At 34.6% G+C, this 18,575-nt stretch overlaps 1 protein-coding gene across 15 annotated transcripts in view; it reads left to right on the top strand.

Annotated features, from left to right (window-relative positions):
* Positions 1-18,575, top strand: part of GPHN (gephyrin) — a 611,785-nt gene that overhangs the window by 423,844 nt on the left and 169,366 nt on the right. For 13 of the 15 annotated variants that reach the window (XM_082386483.1, XM_082386492.1, XM_082386490.1 and 10 more), the window contains one exon: positions 10,069-10,111. In XM_082386483.1, the coding sequence (XP_082242609.1) occupies positions 10,069-10,111 (43 nt within the window). Of the gene's footprint in view, positions 1-8,265; positions 8,329-10,068; positions 10,112-18,575 lie in introns of all 15 variants that reach the window. The other 2 variants (XM_082386487.1, XM_082386489.1) reach the window with 1 other exon arrangement.

Genomic DNA, 18,575 nt, shown 5'->3' with positions numbered 1-18,575 from the left:
CCTCAACTAAAGACAAATGAAAGGTGGGGGCAGTAAGGCCAGTTACAGAGAGGTTACCAGGAAAAGCACAGCAAACAAGAATAAGGTTTGTTACATAGATTAAATTGGTGCCTTCTCCATTGACAAGATTTATCTTGTGATTTAAGAGTCATCGTTCTTCTTCCAAGTCCAGAGGACTGAGACCCCAGTATAAATGGAAATTTATTTCATAAATGTAAATTTCCCTTACAAAAGGGTAACTTCTACTCTGTTTTCAGAGCCTCTTTTATGTCTGCTCTTTCTCAAAATAATCTTTATGCCAAAGAGCCACATTTTGGGGTGGCATTTCTGCTACCACTCAAGGAAAACCAAGGAGAATATTAAATCTAGTTAAAAACTCAGCATTTCAAAACTCATATTTAATGAAAATGAAGGTGATTTTCTTCTAAAAATGTCAGAAAATGATAATAATTACAAGTGCTCAATAATTCAGGTTTTTGTATTATTGACTATCTATTAGGCTTTATTTCATAAGATTTATCAGTTTTTTTTTAACTTTCTATTCAAATACTTATCTAAACTAATCTTACTTGATCTTATTTATGAGAGCTGTCAAAATCGTGAAAGAAATTAGACAACATTCTTTATTACAGATCTAGAGTATCATCCAAACAGAAGAATGGTAATAGTATTGATAACAACAGCAAACATAGTATTAGTTAATACTCATACACTGTTCACTCTGGGCCAGATATTCATCTAAGCAAACACTTTTTATATATTATCTCATTTTCTTCACAACAACCCTATGAGGTAGTTATTGGTATTATTCTCATTTTATACATAAGAAAACAAAGACACAGAGAGATTATGACTTACCCAGTTTCAACAACTAATAATGATAGAGTCAAGATTGAAATCCAGTTTGGCTCCAGAGTGCTACTCCCCAAACTGCCTTCCATTATATCAGTTTTTCTTCACTCCTGCTTTCACATACCTATTCTAAATGGTTTTCATTGCTAAGAGAAATAGTCAGGAGCAAAAAGTCAATGAAAATTCAAGGTCTAATTAGGCATGCAGTGATTGCCATTGGTAGGTTAGAGAGATAAGGTCATCTACTAGTGTACAGAGAAATGGATTTAGAAGTCAAGAGGGCTGAGTTCCATTACTACTTTACTGTGTGATCTAAAACCAGTAACAATCCTTGCTTTCTCTTCTCTAGAATGAATATAAATTTCTCTTTAAAATAATCGGTTATTCATCTGAAGATTGAGAAATTGTGTCATCAATAATTGAAAATCCCTACTAGTCAAAAAATATTTTATTTAGGTTTGTTATATATATATAATTTATATATATATAATTAGGTAGTTGTATTTTCCTCATGTTTATCATGATCAACATTAAAATTCTCAGAACAAAAATCAACTCACAAATATTGTTGGTACCAAGGGAAGACCAACCTAGGACTTAACAAATTTTTTGGAGTTCATTGAGAGTGACTCAATTTAGAATTAAAGCTTTAAATAGGAAATACATTAAGAATATTCACCATTGATGTTCAAATTATATTCCCTTGAGTCATGGTGTGATCAGTTCTATTCTTAGATATGTTCTACATATTATAGTATTCTCTTTGAGAATAAGGAACTCACCATGTTACCTATAAAGCAGCATAAATAGGCTTTTCATTTTTAATGGTAATTATTCACTTCACCAGCTGTGTAACCTGCCATAGTTCAGCTTCTTTTAGAAGAGGTTAATACTGAAAAAAGAGAAATTCTTCACATTTACCTAGGACTTAGGAAAGCTAAGTGGAATTTAAGACACTAGTAATTCAAATGGCGATGGGAAAACATTTAAGAATGGCCCTCTGGAAAAGATTTGTAAAATTATGTTGCTTATAAATATTGTCTGTGTGCCTGCAAAGATTTATGTTGTACTTAGATAACAGCACTGTTGCTCTCTACCTGTGATCAAGGTATGACTGAGTTCAAAGAATATTAATTAATGATACACATTTATCCACACACGTGTGTGTGTGTGTGTGTGTGTGTGTGTGTGTGTGTGTGTGTGTGTGTAAGTTCACCTTTGGTTAGAGAGTTTGAAATGTGATGACTGTTAAATGATTATTCCATTTAATTATCTAATCCAATGGGAAAAGAACAAGTAAAGCAGAATTTTTTTTTTTAAGTCTGAGGTCTTTATAACTTTTTAAAAGCCATATATCTTTTTTGTTTCTGAGATGGTCTGTCTATTAAATGGGCAATTGCTTAATTCAGTGACCAATATATAATTTTCTCAAAAAGAGAAGGACTTCTTTTATATGTGGTTTGATAAAGGGCAGCAGATGGAGGTGTTAAAGATTTCTTACAGCAACAAAATCCTAGAGATAAAAGGAAGCTTAAAAGTTACCTAGTTCAGAGTTTTTTTTAACCTTTTTGCCCCCATAGACCCATTTGGGAATCTGACAAAGCCTACAGACGCTTTTTCAGAAAAATAGTTTAGATATATATAAAATAAAATACATAGGATTACAAAAAAAACTAAATTGAAATCATTAGCAAAATATCTATTACAAATTATGATATAATAATACTGCCTTTTTAAAAACACATCAAATAACAAAATTTAGCAGCAAGTCATTAATTTGAAATCCTGATGAACATACACAATATTTTTAAATATCCATAATAATTTGAGGCAATAGATTCTGCTAATATTACTATAATTTGTCACCTAAGCTCATAATGAAAGAAAATAGTAAAATTTAATTAGGTTGGTGAATATAAAAATGATAATATTTTTCTCCATCACAGTAAATGGACCCCTCACTTTTATCCACAGGTTCTCTCAAGGGGTCCATCAACCTCAGTTGAAACCCCCGAAAACATCCTCATTTTGCAGATAAAGAAACTAAGTCCCATGGAAGTGAGATAACTTGACTAAAATCATACAACACAGAATTAGATTAACCCTTGCAGCGGTAACCTCACACCTTAACTCAGCCTTTTTTGAAGCTTTAGTCTAGAAATTGGCAATTATAGTCTTCTATTTGTCCCTGATTTATGGCATGATCTGGAGCAAATTCTTTATTCTCATTGTGCCTCAGATTCTACGTATATAAAATGTAGGTGACTTAAAATGTACGTAAGGATAATAATAATGACTTAGATTTGTATTGCTCTTTTTCATTTACAATAGTTTTTACTTTTACATACATTATCCTACTTAATTTTCCTCACTTTATGGATAAGGAAATTAAAACTCCAAGATGTTGAATGTCATGTCTAAGGTTCTAAAGATCAGAAAAGGAAAAACCAGTATCAGAAACCATACCACTGGACTCCAAAGGACTTTCCTTTATCATGCTGCCTTTCACGTTATAAATAAAACTCTTGAGTTCAGTCACATATGTATTGTGATATCATAAACACAAATTAAACACAAATAAATGGTCATCGGGCTCAGATGAGCCAAATACTTATATCCTAATTTATCCAGATAAAGTGATGAATGAATAGAACTATGGAACAGAGTTTTTCTAGACCAAGTCTCCATTTTTGCAATAAGAAGTGATAAGAGAAAGAAATAGAATTTAAGAGTCTAAGATTGTAGAGTTGTTGGCTTAATGTTGTTTAAATCAATCCTTTCTTTCCTTCTCTTTCAAGGTAGGCTAAAGAGGCAAGTAATCTGAGTAAATGCCAATGAGGTCCTTTTTCTCTGTTCTCTTAAGTTTTACTTTTATGAGTTAATGGTATTCAATGAAATTTGTTCTTTCAGAGACAGATTACTCTTAAATAAGTTTAATAAGGTAGAGAAATTAAAGTCGAAAGGGCCATGATACATCAAATATCTCTGCCATTCAAGTGACCTGACCTATGAGATACAGGACATTCTGTTCTCTCAGAGAATAAGAAGTCTTCTTAACCTGACCTAAAACCTATGGTATAGAATAACCTTTATTGGACTCCAAATGTCACTATTTGATTAACCTTAAACAGTATTAATAGTAATTTGTTTTCCAAATTATGATAATCATTCTGTAGGGTATTCAGATGTTTCTTTGCTATAATCCACATACTTTTCATATTGTATCTCTTAATATTACCCGGTCCAAATAAATAAAAAACATTTTAAGATAGTACAGGAATAGCTATGATCATACTTATACTATAAATAATAAATTTGAATCTGCTGAGATTGAAAAAAACTATAATTACTACAAAAATAAACAGACATTCAGATTTGGCAAATGTTTATACAAAGCACTGTATTTGACTTAGTTAGAAATATAAAGAGAATTAAAGTCATGGTCCTCTCGCTCCAAAAATAAACAATATATTTGGGAACCTACATTGATAACTGAAATGTGAGTAACTATGAGAACTCTTAAAGTAGAAGTTCAGTTAAGAGGCTTTAAGAATTTAGGTATACCTAAAACTAGATTGTGGTGATGGTTGTACAGACATATAAATCTATTAAAAGCTATCAAATGTGTACTTAAAATATGTGAATTTTATAGTAAGTAAATTGTTTCTCAGTAAGGCTGTTAAAAGAGTTCAGGGAAAGAAGAGATTACTTCTGGTTGAGGAACTTGGGGAATATTTTTTGCCCCAAATACAATTTAAGCTGTATCTTAAAGGACAAGTAGTATTTGGATCAGAAAATAAGCAACAGAGTATTCTAGAAAGAGGAGATAGCTTGTCTAAGGTCTAAAAGCTCAGGAGTACAAGAAATATGCTAGAGGAGCTAGTTCAGACTTTGCTCCATGCCTTAGATTATATGGCTTTCATTCCTACCAGTACATATGGCCATATGGCTATGACATTTCCATAAAGTTTTGGTCAATCCCTATTGAGAAAAACATATAACTGTACATGGATTTTTTTTCTTTCCATCAAAAATAAGAATTTGCCTCCATTTTGAGCTGATGAGAAAGCTATAATGAGGAGGGTGTATAATTCAGAATGTTTCACAGCTGTCAGTGGCTCCACTGATCATAACAACCACTGACATTTGTTTCCGTCTGTATAGCTTAAAATCACTGATACATATATTATTTCCTTTGATCCCGTAACAGTCTTTATTTTACCGATGAAGAAAGTAAGATTAAAGGAGGGTCCAGAGCCTAAAATAATAAAGACATGCTAAAGTAAAGGTCAAGATATTCTGGCCTGCTAAGAATAGGTTGAGGGAGAGAAAATGGTAATATAAGTAAATGAGCTTTAAACAATTAAAAATCTGCTAACTAAATTCATGCCACACATGAATCAAAGCCCATCTCATACAAAAAATAAAACAAATAAAGTTAACTACTGTCATCAATAATAGGAAACCAAAGTTGACATTTTTTCTAATAAGCTGATATAACCCTCTTATTGACTGGAACAGCCCATGTTAAAATAAGATTTATCGACAGTAAAGAAAAGTACATAGGGAGCTTACTAACAATTTCTAAATAGGTAGTCATTTTTGTTATTTGCTTTTTAAAATTTAAACAGATTAAAATTTAAACCAAACCACTGGCATAGTTTCTCAGATTATATAAGTAAGCATATATACAGAAGCTTAATTTTTAATTTAAAATGTAACTGCCAGCCAGTAAAATCATGCTAAAAATAGAGAGGGCTTTCTTAATGTCCATCAAAGAAGATGACTTCTTTTGTTCTTGACTTTGACCCCATCTGACCAACCGCTCAGAAATTTTAAATATGAGCCATATTGTATAGATTTATTCCAAGCATTTACAAGGAAAAAGAATACAAGTTGACCCGGTGAGCAGCAAAATAGAGGCAGTTTTTATGAAACCTGAGTTGTGTTAACCTGCAATCAAATGTAATCTCCATTTTAATATTTATACATCTTTATATTGTTATGAACCTATTCTTGACATGGGTTTTATTTTGTTTCTCTCCTCCCTCACTTCTGTGAAATGCAGAAGAGGAAAGATGTTTGTTATTCACATATTTGTACCCCACTAACTGGTGTTACACATCTGGCTTCCACTGGAGAGCCCCTGACATCGCAGGGAACGGTGATCAAAATTCCACACACTAGCTTCAAGCTGGGGGCTCGTAGCTATTGCAGCATTGAAGGGGGTCTTTTCCTGGCTTCTTTAAAATAAGCATGGTGATGGGATGGTTTAAGGGAAGAACACCTCTCAAATCACATGACCACTGCTGTGCTTCCGTGTGTCCTGCTTTCTTCATAACAGCTTGGCACTACATTCTTTCTCTGTATCTTAGTAGGCTTTTGTGTGTACAAGTGGGATGGGGGTTGGGTGTAGGGGGCTGTCAGTGGATGGTTACACATTATGCATGCATCTTTCAATGTTAGAGTGATGTGCCTTCCCTTATGTGTCACAGATTATGGTCACAGATTAAATCTTCTGTGTTCCTGAGAGATTGGGCTGTCTCTCTCTTATTGGTGTGAGATTCATGTGTTTTGATGTTTACACCCTCAAATGTTCTTCATGTTGCATTAAAGATAAGTTGAAATGTTTTCCCATAAGAGTTAGCTTTTCATGTTGGGCTGAAAAAGTCTTCATTTCTGTGTAGCAATTCATGTTATTATAACCTATGGCTTTCAATTGTACCTCCCATAATGAAGAGCTGACTTTAAACACTGTGCTATTCTTGTTAAGACCTAAGCATAAGGTAAGTCACTTCTCTAACTGTATCTAAAGATTGTGGTTGTTTGTTAAAGTTTTCTCAGCTTTGTTTAAAGCATTTTCACTTTTTTTCCTTACCGTTTATTACATGCTCTCCCTCCTTTTCTTTTCTGTTTCATTGCTTAAGATGTCTTAATGGACAGTGTGATCTTCAGCAAAAGTTATATTATACATGTAAACACATGTTGAAATGAATTAAATGAATTATTTGATGTCTGAAAGCAGGCTTGATTAGTAAATGAATACCTACATTTTCAGTAAGTCTCTTGTGTTTTTTATTTCCTCTATTGACTTTAATATACTGTTTCTACACATTATTTTAGCTTTGATTTCAGTTGAAAGGGGAATTAATTGTCAATACTATAAATGTTATCTTAGTAAAATAACATAATCCAGTAGAATAAAGTAACAGATCATCCAACACCATACTTTTCATTTTTAATCCCTGACAAATTGGGTAAGATGAAGAAAAACAACAACAAATCATAAAACTTGAAACAGACCTGTGTTACCTTCTTTATAGTCCATATTGTGAGAACAATAGTTGTTTCTCAACTTTATTCTTTCAAGTAAATCCCATTACCTTGTGAGCTAGGCAGAATCTTCATATTGGGATTTTATTAAATTAAGTCAGTATTATAATGATGACCAGTTTCATGGTACAGAAAAGAGGGGCATCCACTGCATGCATAAGTATTAAAATGTTTTAAATTAATTTCCTCAATTTTTTAATGTATACTCAAAATCACTAAAGTAAAGAAGTTCATTTAATCATTGATTTTTAAAAGTGATTTCCCTCAAATCTGGGTCAAATAGCCAATGTAATGTAAATGAGAAGACATTGGTTATACTGATGCTGGCAATTTTTGAACCTAGATTCACAGATTCAGAATATTGAATTTTTCTCATCATCCAAATTTCTCTTCCAAAACTGTTTGAAACATATCATTCTAAACTGATGTGCCACAAAGCAAGACTTGGGTTTCTTTATTAAATTCATGCTATGAGGGACTTCCCTGGTGGCGCAGTGGTTAAGAATCCACCTGCCAATCCAGGGGACGCAGGTTCGAGCCCTGGTCCGGCAAGATCCCACATGCCATGGAGCGGCTAAGCCCATGCGCCGCAACTACTGAGTCTGTGCTCTAGAGCCTGTGAGCCACAACTACTGAGCCCATGTGCCAGAACTACTGAAGCCCGCGTGCCTAGAGCCTGTGCTCTGCAACAAGAGAAGCCACTGCAATGAGAAGCCCGCACACCGCAACGAAGAATAGCCCCTGCTCGCTGCAACTAGAGAAGAACCCTCACAACAACAAAGACCCAATGCAGCCAAAAATAAATTAAAAAGTAAATTAAAAAAAAACCTACTTTAAAAAAAAATTCATGCTATGAATTAATTTTTGTTCATTTTTTAGGCCACCTAAGAAAGGGAGAGAGTGTATTTTTTATTGTGGTTTTGATTTGGTTTGCTTTTTTTGGTAAAGCCAGCTAGTACTTCACCTCCATTTCCATTTAGACATTATATAAGTCTGTTGAAACATTTGATGAGACAATTTGAACTACTCATCTGAACTGCTCTGTTCATTGTAAATCTCTTGTTTCTATCCATACACTAGCTCCACTCTAGATTGGAAGGGCTTAAAGATGAACTCTGGAGGAATAGAGGCTACGACTTAAGAGTAACTATTACTGATCAAAGGAGCTGCTTTCCATTCGCAAACATTGCTTTGCGCTATGGGTTTGGCTCCTTCTGTTTCTACATCTTGTTGAAGACTTTCTTGACTTCCATTTGACTTCTTTGAATTCTGTTTTTGTCCTTCAACATTTTCCCCTTTCTTTTCCTTCTCTCTCCCAGATTTTTCTCTCACTCTTTTAGCTATCTCTTGTGTTCTTTGAATCGTTTTTAAAATGTAGTTTATCTCTTTATTAAGCTTGTCTATTAATTTGTCTATTAGTGTTTGTTTCTTTTCTCCTTTAAGGCTATAGTGATATAGTTAAAACTTGTTATCATTCCATGGTATGCCAACTTGCTTGTTTATTTTGCAGCAAGTTCATTAGTCATTCTTACCCTCTTGGTATGAATTTTCAATAAGAAATAGCAGAACATTCTGCATTTACATATTGTCATACTTTCTTTTCTGTCTACTAGATTTACCCTCCCCAAACCTCTCTCTCTTCTTTTTCTTTTCCTTGCTCTTGTGTCTTCCTTCCTGTATTATTTTCTTTAAGTAGTCATTAATTTCTTTCCCATTTGGTCCAGCATTGTTCTCCAATAAAACTTTGAGTAAAGAATATAAGAATATTATCTTACAGTTAGCTTCTTCATTCTAGTGTATTTAAAACTAATTAAACAATCTGGGCCAAAAGAGAATAACTTTAACATCTGGAATTATTTTTCCCCTCTTTTTTTTTTTTTGGTGTGTGTGTGTGTTTCTTGTGTGTATGTTTGTGATTTTTTTTATTATTGTTGTTGTTTCTTTAAACATTAACAATTGTTTTTTTCAGGGAAGGACAACCATAACCCACCCTAAGTTGCAACATTACTTTCATAATTTGTTTCATTACAATAGTAGACTGTGTTAAGCGATAGAAATTAATTTGCTATGTATACCATTTGGGGCAAGCTGCTGCGGAGTGGGAAGAAGAGGTGTGGAGTTTCAATACAGTTGATTCTGAAATCAACAAGTGTCAAGGCCATCCAGCATGGCCCTTGAATTCATCAGTTTTGCAACATGTAAAGGAATGTTCCACTTTGACCTGAAATATTTGAATCAGCATGAGTCTCTGATTGATAACTATATACACACTTAAGAACTGGCAAATAAATGACTTCAATTTCATTGATTTCCAATCGAAACATCTTTCATAACTAATATTATAATTATAATCAATTATAATCAGTAAATAACAAAGGTTATTAGACTCACATGTAAATATTGTATATGAAGATTTCTCTTTTCCCTTCATTAACATATGTAACTAAAAATGACTACCAAGGAACATTTGATTACAACTTTATTACTTGAATTGCATTATTATTTTAGTCAAGAGATATGCACAGTGTCTTTAATATTAAGCGTCTGAATTCACAACTGAATATGTGGTAACTTGAACTTTTTCCCATATACTAATTTCCAATACACATCAATTTAAACATGCCATTAGTTTTACCCTTGTCCCATTTACAATATTGTGCCCCCAATTTTTTTTTCTAGAAATCAGTCCTTTCTTTAAGTAAGAAAAGGAAAAATTAAAAATATATGGAATAAACGTAACATATTTTTATTAGCATGTTTTTATATGTGAGATACATAAAGCCTTTGCTCCTAGACCTCAGGAGTTTGCCCATTAAATATGCATATATATCTGGCTATCTCTGTTATGAGCCCTAAATTACTGAGTTTATGCTCTCTCTGCAGGTCCAGTCCAGGTGCAGCAGCAAGGAGAACATTCTCAGAGCCAGTGAGTATATCATTATTTCAGATGGACTACTGGGTTAGAACTTGTGGCTCAACAAGAAGGAAAGCTAAAAATGACATTTTGGTGAAAGACTGAAGAAGAGCAATGAGGAAAGTTTATGTCAAGAATATGAATTTTAGAGCTTTTGCATTCTAAAAATAGCAGTATCAATATATTAATGAATATTTCCCTTATCACAATTGTTTTTGCAAGTTCTGACATCAGAACTTTGACAGCACTACCGGTTAGGGTAGTAATGAGCTCCTCTGTGACTCTAAGATGAGAACCCTCTTTAACTGCCCCACTGCCAAAAAGTTATTTGAAAGCAGACTAACTGAAAATAATGTAATATAAATCTACTAAATGAATCTAAAAAAGAAAAAAAGGACTCCTAAGAAGGTACATCATAATCATTTCGTGAATATGAATTCCTAAAAGATGTTATCTTCACAGGCAGCATGTTTCAGAACATAGTGCCCTAAACCAAGGATGAAGAAACCTTAATTTTATTTTTCTGTTTTATCACCAATAACATTTGCATGGAAGTCATTTGACTTTGTGTATTATTCATTTTCCTATCTTATAAAAAGGAAATATAAATAGCTTTTCCTTACCTGTATCCCTGAAATGATGTGACATCAAAGGTTGTGCCTTGAAAGCTTTGGGATTCTAAGAGAAAAGTGCTGTATAAATGCTACTTTTGTAGATGTTGTTCTCTGTCACTTAACATTAATGGTATCACCCTGTCTTCTTCCTGATCATTATCAAGAGAAGAAGTGCAGGAGGACCATACTGAAATGGGTCCTTACTTATACCACTGGGAGTTTTAGTAAATGGAATGATTTCTGTTTCCAGTAGAATGTCTGTATTATTTAACAATTTTAAAAGTACCTGGAGAACTTCAAATAGGTAAAATTTTGTTTCATTTTATTTTCTTTAATGTAAGATTTTCCCATTTCTGTGTTGTAAATCTGCTACCTTAGCTTGAAAACCTTGAGTTATTAGGCAAGCACACTGCAGTTGTTTGTCCAGGACCTTCATATTAGAGTTATATAAAAATAAATGCAAACAGGCATGTTTAACTTGTATACTTTTGTGAGTTTTCATAACATCTGACAGACATGTGAATCTGAGGGAGGAGCTTCAATAATAGGAGCTGTAAAGTCCTATAAGCCCTTCTTAAGACCTAAGGTTGAGAAAACTAAGAGTCAAGGAAGTGATGATTGAATATTTACTAAAATAAAACAATAGAAATAAATGAAATTTTAAAATGATATTTTTGATGATTACTGTATGATTTCCATTTATTGTTGATCCTGAGATGATGATGGATCACTGATAGTGATTGTGGTGATTAGGAGCAAAAAAAATTTCTTACTGAGAACAGATTTCTTTGAAACCTTTTTCACCTCTATCATGGATCTTTGTGCTGTTAGAACTGCTTTCATTTCGCTTATGCTCTTACTGGCTTGTTGGTTGTTAATCACTTTGGATGGACCTTATGATGGTCCAGGTTTTTCTATTCACCTTTTCTTAGGATAAAATAATCATGTAGATGGTCCATATAGCCATTTAGATCCATGTAGAGAGCCCATCCGACATTGTAGCCTCTTAGTTCTGTGAGTTCTATAAGTTTAAGGTCGTTTCTCTCAATGCTGCTTTAGTAACTCATACTCATGCCCATAGCCACACCCAGGACTTTTTCATGAGCTGTTCTACCTCTGAACTTCTTAATCTCATTGCTTATTTAGTCTACTTCTATCTTTTATTTTTTTTCTTCCTTTGCCATGTAGTACTATATTGCAGTCATATAAACCCTATTAGCAGTTCCCCCATTTTCTCAGTGCTATGTCCTGCCTCTATTCCTTGGGACCCTTTCCCTCACAGCATAAAATATCCATTCCCCTTATTTTCCTAGAAAACTCTTACTTATCCTTCCATACTCAGTTCAAGTGTGATCTCCTCTGTGATGGCTTCTCTGAGTTCCCCCAAGGCAAGGTGACTAATCCTTCTTGTATACCCCCTACAGTTTCTTCTATTTTAATCATTTTTTCATTTACTTACAAAATTAACTATCCTCAAGGAAAACATTTCCAAAATGTAGCTAATAAAAAGAAAACTATGATCAACTTCTTTTTTAGCACATATAAAAATGTATCAAAGCAAAAATCAGCAGATACTAGAGAAAGGAAAAAAGTTAGAACTTAATAGAGCTTGTTCAGAATTGTCCAAGGAAGAGTTAACTTCGGTAACTTTGTTCAAGCAAGAGGTAACTTTCCTTTAGCACCTCAAAACTATTGAATTGGCCAAAAAGTTCCTTTGGTTTTTAAGTAAAAATAATAGACACATTTTTCATTTTCACCAAGAACTTTATTGAACAATGTATTCACCGTTTTGTTCCACTACCTTCTGCCATTTTTCAGGCAACGTGATAATTCTGTCTTCCCAAAACTTTTTATCTTTTTGAGCAAAGAACTGTTCCAGGTGCCTTTTACAGTCTTCTAGGGAATTGAAATTTTTTTCATTAAGAGAATTTTGTAAAGACCGAAATAGATGGAAATCTGAAGGTGCAATGTCTGGTGAATATGGCAGATGAATCAGAACTTCCCAGCCAAGCTGTAACAGTTTTTTCCTGGTCATCAAAGAAACATGTGGTCTTGCGTTACCCTCATGGAAGATTATGCGTTTTCTGTTGACTAATTCCAGACGCTTTTCGTCAAGTGCTGCTTTCAGTGGGTCTAATTGGGAGCAGTAATTGTTGGAATTAATCATTTGGTTTTCCGGAAGGAGCTCATAATAGAGGACTCCCTTCCAATTTCACCATATACGCAACATCACCTTCTTTGGATGAAGACTGGCCTTTGGTGTGGTTGGTGGTGGTTCATTTTGCTTGCCCCATGATCTCTTCCGTTACACATTATTGTACAATATCCACTTTTCATAGCCCGTCACAATTTGTTTTAAAAAACAGACCGTTTTCGTTATGTTTAAGTAGAGAATTGCATGCGGAAATACGGTCAAGAAGATTTTTTCCCTTAACTTATGTGGAACCCAAACATCAAAGCGATTAACATAACCAAGCTTGTGCAGATGATTTTCAGTGCTTAATTTGGATATTTTGAGTATTTCGGCTATCTCCCACGTGGAGTATAATGATGATTGTTCTCAGTGAATATCTCGATTTGATCGCTATCAACTTCAGCTGGCCTACCCGACCATGGAGCATCGTCCAGTGAGAAATCTCCAGCACAAAACTTCGCAAACCACTTTTGACACGTTCAATCAGTCACAGCACCTTCTCCATACACTGCACAAATCTTTTTTTGGGTTTCAGTTGCGTTTTTACCTTTCTTGAAATAATAAAGCATAATATGCCGAAAATGTTGCTTTTTTTCTTCCATCTTCAATATTAAAATGGCTACACAAAAATTCACCAATTTTGATGCGGTTTTTTTTTAGTGCACGCTGATATTGTAGCTGTCACAATACAATCTAACAAAATTGTTTCAAATGAAGTTAAAGACAAGCACTACTAGAGCCATCTTACAGAAAAAAACCAAATGAACTTTTTGACCAATATTAAAACAACCTGTTGATAAAAATCTGAGTTTATTCTTACTCTGGTAAGGAAGAGTGCCACTTCAACAAAGTCTTAGTCTCAGAGTCTCAGAAAGGGAACGGCAAAGTCAGGATATTGATGAGGTTTTGAAATTTGATTTAAAGCAGTTCTTTTAATGTGGGCTTGATTAGAATTAAATAAGGATCGTGATATAATCATTTAGAAATCACAGACATGGCAAGGCAAGGATTTCTGAGTCTTGGTGTATAAACCGTTTGTTGGTACTTTCTATTTAAGAAGCTTCTGGAATGAGCAATAAAGTTATTTATAACTTTTATCTTCCAAGGAAGAATCTTCTGGAATAGTAAAGTTATGCTGATAAAGACAATGGAATAGTAATGTTATGCTAATGGAGACAGTAAGCTGTGCACTTACAGATGGTTTCAGGTATGAAGAATTCCCCTTGTGATCAGCCTAAGCTGAAAGATAGACCATTAACAGCTAAGGATGTGATCAATCAATCAATCTAGACTTTCACCCTTACTTAAGGAATCACAGTAGTACATCAACTATCTAGGAAAGTTTTTTCAACCTTCGTAAGTGTCAGTTTGCCTGCGTTTGTTGTTGTTGGATGGTCATTTATTGAACTACTGAATGAGACAGCAGCTATATAGCAACATTTAGGACTGTGGAGGTCTCACATCTGAACCCTGCTACACAAATGTGAGAAGGATTATGATCAGAGTTTGTAGTTCTTTTTTCAGCCAGGAGCCAAAAGTGTCCAAAATTAAGCCAAGAACAACTATATGTCAACAAACTGGACGACCTAGAAGAAATGGAAAAACTCTTAGAAGCATACAATCTATCAAGACTGAATCCGGAAGAAATAGAAGATCTGAAGAGACCAAATACTAGTAAGGAGATTGAATCAATAATCAAAAATCTCCCAACAAAAAAAAAAAAGCCAAGAACAGATGGCATCACTGGTTAATTTTACCAAATATTTAAAGAATTAACACTGATCTTTCTCAAACTCTTGCCAAAAATTGAAGAGGAGGAAACACTCCCAAACTCATAAGGCCAGCATTACCCTGATATCAAAGCCAGAAAAAGATACCACAAGAAAAGAAAACTACAGGCCAATATCTCTAATGAATATAGATACAAAAATTCTCAATAAAATACTAGCAAACTGAATTTAGCAGTACATTAAAAAGATCATTCACTATGATCAAGTAAGATTTACCCCTGGGATACAAGGACAGCTCAATATATGCAAATAAATAAATGGAGTGCATCACATTAATAGAGTGAAAGAAAAAAATCATATGATCATCTCGGTAGACACAGAAAAAGCATTTGACAAAACTCAACATTTGTTCATGATAAAAAAAAAAACTCTTAACAAATTTATAGGTATAGAAGGAACGTACCTCAGCATAATAAAGGCCATATATGATAAGTTCACAGCTAACATCATAATGGTGAAAAGTTGAAAGCTTTTCCTCTAAGATCAGGTATAAGACAAGGGTGCTCACTTTTCATCATCCCTACTTAACGTATTACTAGAAGTCCTAGACAGAGCAATCAGGCAAGAAAAAGAAATAAAAAGCATCAGAATTGGAAAAGAAGAAACAAAGTAGTCTCTATTTGCAGATGACATGATTATAAAATAAATAGAGAAAATCCTAAAGACCCACCAAAAAACAGAAGTGATCAATGAATTCAGTAAAGTTGCGGAATACAAAATTGACATACAAAAATTCAGTAGCTTATCTGAACTAACAGTCAATTTTCTGAAAAAGAAATAAAATGATCCCATTTATAGCAGCTTCAAAAAGAATAAAATAGTTAAGAATAAATTTAAGCAAGGAGGTGAAAGATCTCTACACTGAAAACTATAAGACATTGATGAAAGAAGTCAAAGAAGACACACATAAATGGACAAGTATCCTTTGTTCATAGATTGGAAAAATTAATATTGTTAAAAATGTTCATACTACCCAAAGCCATCTATAGACAGTAGACTATTCCTATCAAGATTCCAATGGCAGGTTTCCCTGGTGGTGTAGCGGTTGAGAATCCACCTGCCAATGCAGGGGACACGGGTTCAAGCCCTGGTCCAGGAAGATTCCACATGCCATGGAGCAACTAAGTAACTAAGCCCGTGCACCGTAACTACTGAGCCTGCATTCTAGAGCCTGTGAGCCACAACTACTGAGCATGCATGCCGCAACTACTGAAGCCCATGTGCCTAGAGTCCGTGCTCCACAACAAGAGAAGCCACCGCAATGAGAAGCCCACACACTGCAGCGAAGAGTAGCCCCTGCTCACCGCAACTAGAGGAAGCCCGCGTGCGGCAACAAAGGCTCAGTGTACCCAAAAGTAAAATAAATAAATAAATAAATTTATGTAAAAAAAAAACATTCCAATGGCATTTTTCACAGAAGTGGAAAACAAAAATCCTAAAATTTTTATGGAATCATGAAAGACCCAGAATAGCCAAAGCTATCCTGAGAAAGGAGAACAAAATGGGAGCCATCACACTTCCTGATTTTAAGCTATATTATAAAACTATAATAATCAAATAGTATAGTTCTGGCATAAAAACAGACACAAAGACCAATGGAACAGAATCAAGAGCCCAGAAATAAATCCATGCATATACAGCCAACTGATATTTGACAAGGGAGCAAAGGATACTCAATGGAGAAAAGACTGTTCCATAGATGGTGCTGGGGAAATTGGATATTCATATTTAAAAGAAGGAAACTAGGGACTTCTCTGGTGGCACAGTGTTTAAGACTCCGAGCTCCCAATGCAGGGTGTCCAGGTTTGATCCCTGGTCAGGGAACTAGATCCCACATGCGTGCTGCAACTAAGAGTTCGCATGCCACAACTAAGGAGGCTGTCTGCCGTAACTAAGGAGTCCACATGCCAAAACTAAGGAACCAGCGAGCTGCAACTGAGGAGACCTCAAGCCGCAACTAAGGAACCCACCTGCCACAACTAAGGAATCAATGAGCTGCAACTAAGGAGACCACCTGCCACAACTAAGACCCAGTGCAACCAAATAAATAAATATTTAAAATAAAATAAAAGAAGGAAAATAGACACCTGTCTTACACCACTCACAAAAATTAACTGGAAATGACTTAAAATACTTAAATGTAAGACCAGAAACCATAAAACTCCTAGAAGAAAACACAGGAAAAAAGTTCCTTTACATCAGTTGTCCCCAACCCCCGGGCCATAGCCCGGTACCAATCTGCAGCCTGTTAGGAACTGGGCCGCACAGCAGGAGATGAGCAGCAGATGAATGAGCGAAGCTTCTTCTGCTGCTCCCCATTGCTCCCCATCACTCACATTACCACCTGAACCATGCTTCCCATCACTTGCATTACCGCCCGAACCATCCTCCCCCGCCACCCCGGTCCATGGAAATATTGTCTTCCACAAAACCAGTCCCTGGTGCCAAAAAGGTAGGGGACTGCTGCTTTACATGGATTTTGTCGATGATATTGTGGATATTACACCTACAGGACAGGCAACAAAATAAAAAGTAAGCAAGTGGGACTACATCAAACTAAAAAGCTTCTGCATAGCGAAAGAAACTATTAACAAAATGAAAAGACAACCTTATAGAATGGGAAAAAAATATCTGCAAACTGAATACTTGTTAAGGGGTTAATATTAAAAGTATATAAAAAGCTCATACAACTCAATAGCAAAAATAAATAAATTAAAAATCCAATATAAAAAGACCTGAATAGGTATTTTTCCAAAGAAGGTATACGAATGACCAACAGATACATGAAAAAGGCACTCAACATCACTAATCATAAGGGAAATGCAAATCAAAATCATAATGAGATATCGCCTCATGCCTGTCAAAATGGCTTTCATCAAAAAGACAAGGGATAACAAATGCTGGCAAGGATGGGAAAAAAAGGGAACCCTCATTCACTGTTGATGGAATTGTAATTTGATGCAGGCAACAGGGAAAACAGTATGGAGGTTTCTGAAAAAATTAAAAATAGAACTTCCATACTACTCAACAATGCTACTTCTGGGAATATATCCAAAGGAAACAAAAACACTATGTTGAAAAGATATCTACATCCCTTATTCATAGCAGCATTATTTACAATAGCCGAGACATGGAAAGAACTTATCTCTGCCAGTGGATGAATGGATAAAGTAGTTGTGTCATGTATACACACACACATAGACACACACACACACACACACACACACACACACACACACAATGGAATATTATTCAGCCTTAAAAAGGAAAGAATTCTTGCTATTTGCAACAACAAGGGTGGACCTTGAGGGCATTATGTTAAGTGAAATAAATCAAAGAAAGATAAATCCTGTATGATCTCACTTATCATAACAATCAAAACAAACTCCTAGAAAAGGAAATCAGATTTGTGGTTACCAGAGGCAGGGAGTGTGTGTTAGGAGAACTGGATGAAGGTGGTCAAAAGGTACAAGCTCCCAGATATAAGGCACATAAGTACTGAGGATATAATGTACAACACGGTGACTATAGTTAACATTATTGTATGGTATATTTGAGAGTTATTAGAGTATAGGTCCTTAGAGTTCTCATCACAAGAAAAAAATTTCTTTTTCTTTTGTATCTATATGAGGTGATGGATGTTAAATAAACTTATTCTATTAACCATTTCACAATATATGAAAGTCAAGTTATTATGCTGTACACCTTAAACTTACACAATGCTGCATGTCAATTATATCTCAATAAAACTGGGGAGAAAAACAAAAACAAAATTAAGCCTATCTGAGGAGTCTTTAGAAGAAGATATAGGGTTATTAGCCAAACTACCCAATTTTCTGACTTCTTTGTTTGCTTACTGGATCTTTTTAGTAATATAA

Source organism: Balaenoptera borealis (assembly GCF_965194805.1).
Source record: "Balaenoptera borealis genome assembly, chromosome: 3".
NCBI lineage: Eukaryota > Metazoa > Chordata > Mammalia > Artiodactyla > Balaenopteridae > Balaenoptera > Balaenoptera borealis.
Note: the sequence above shows the minus strand (reverse complement) of the source record. Positions and strands in the feature narration are given on the sequence as shown.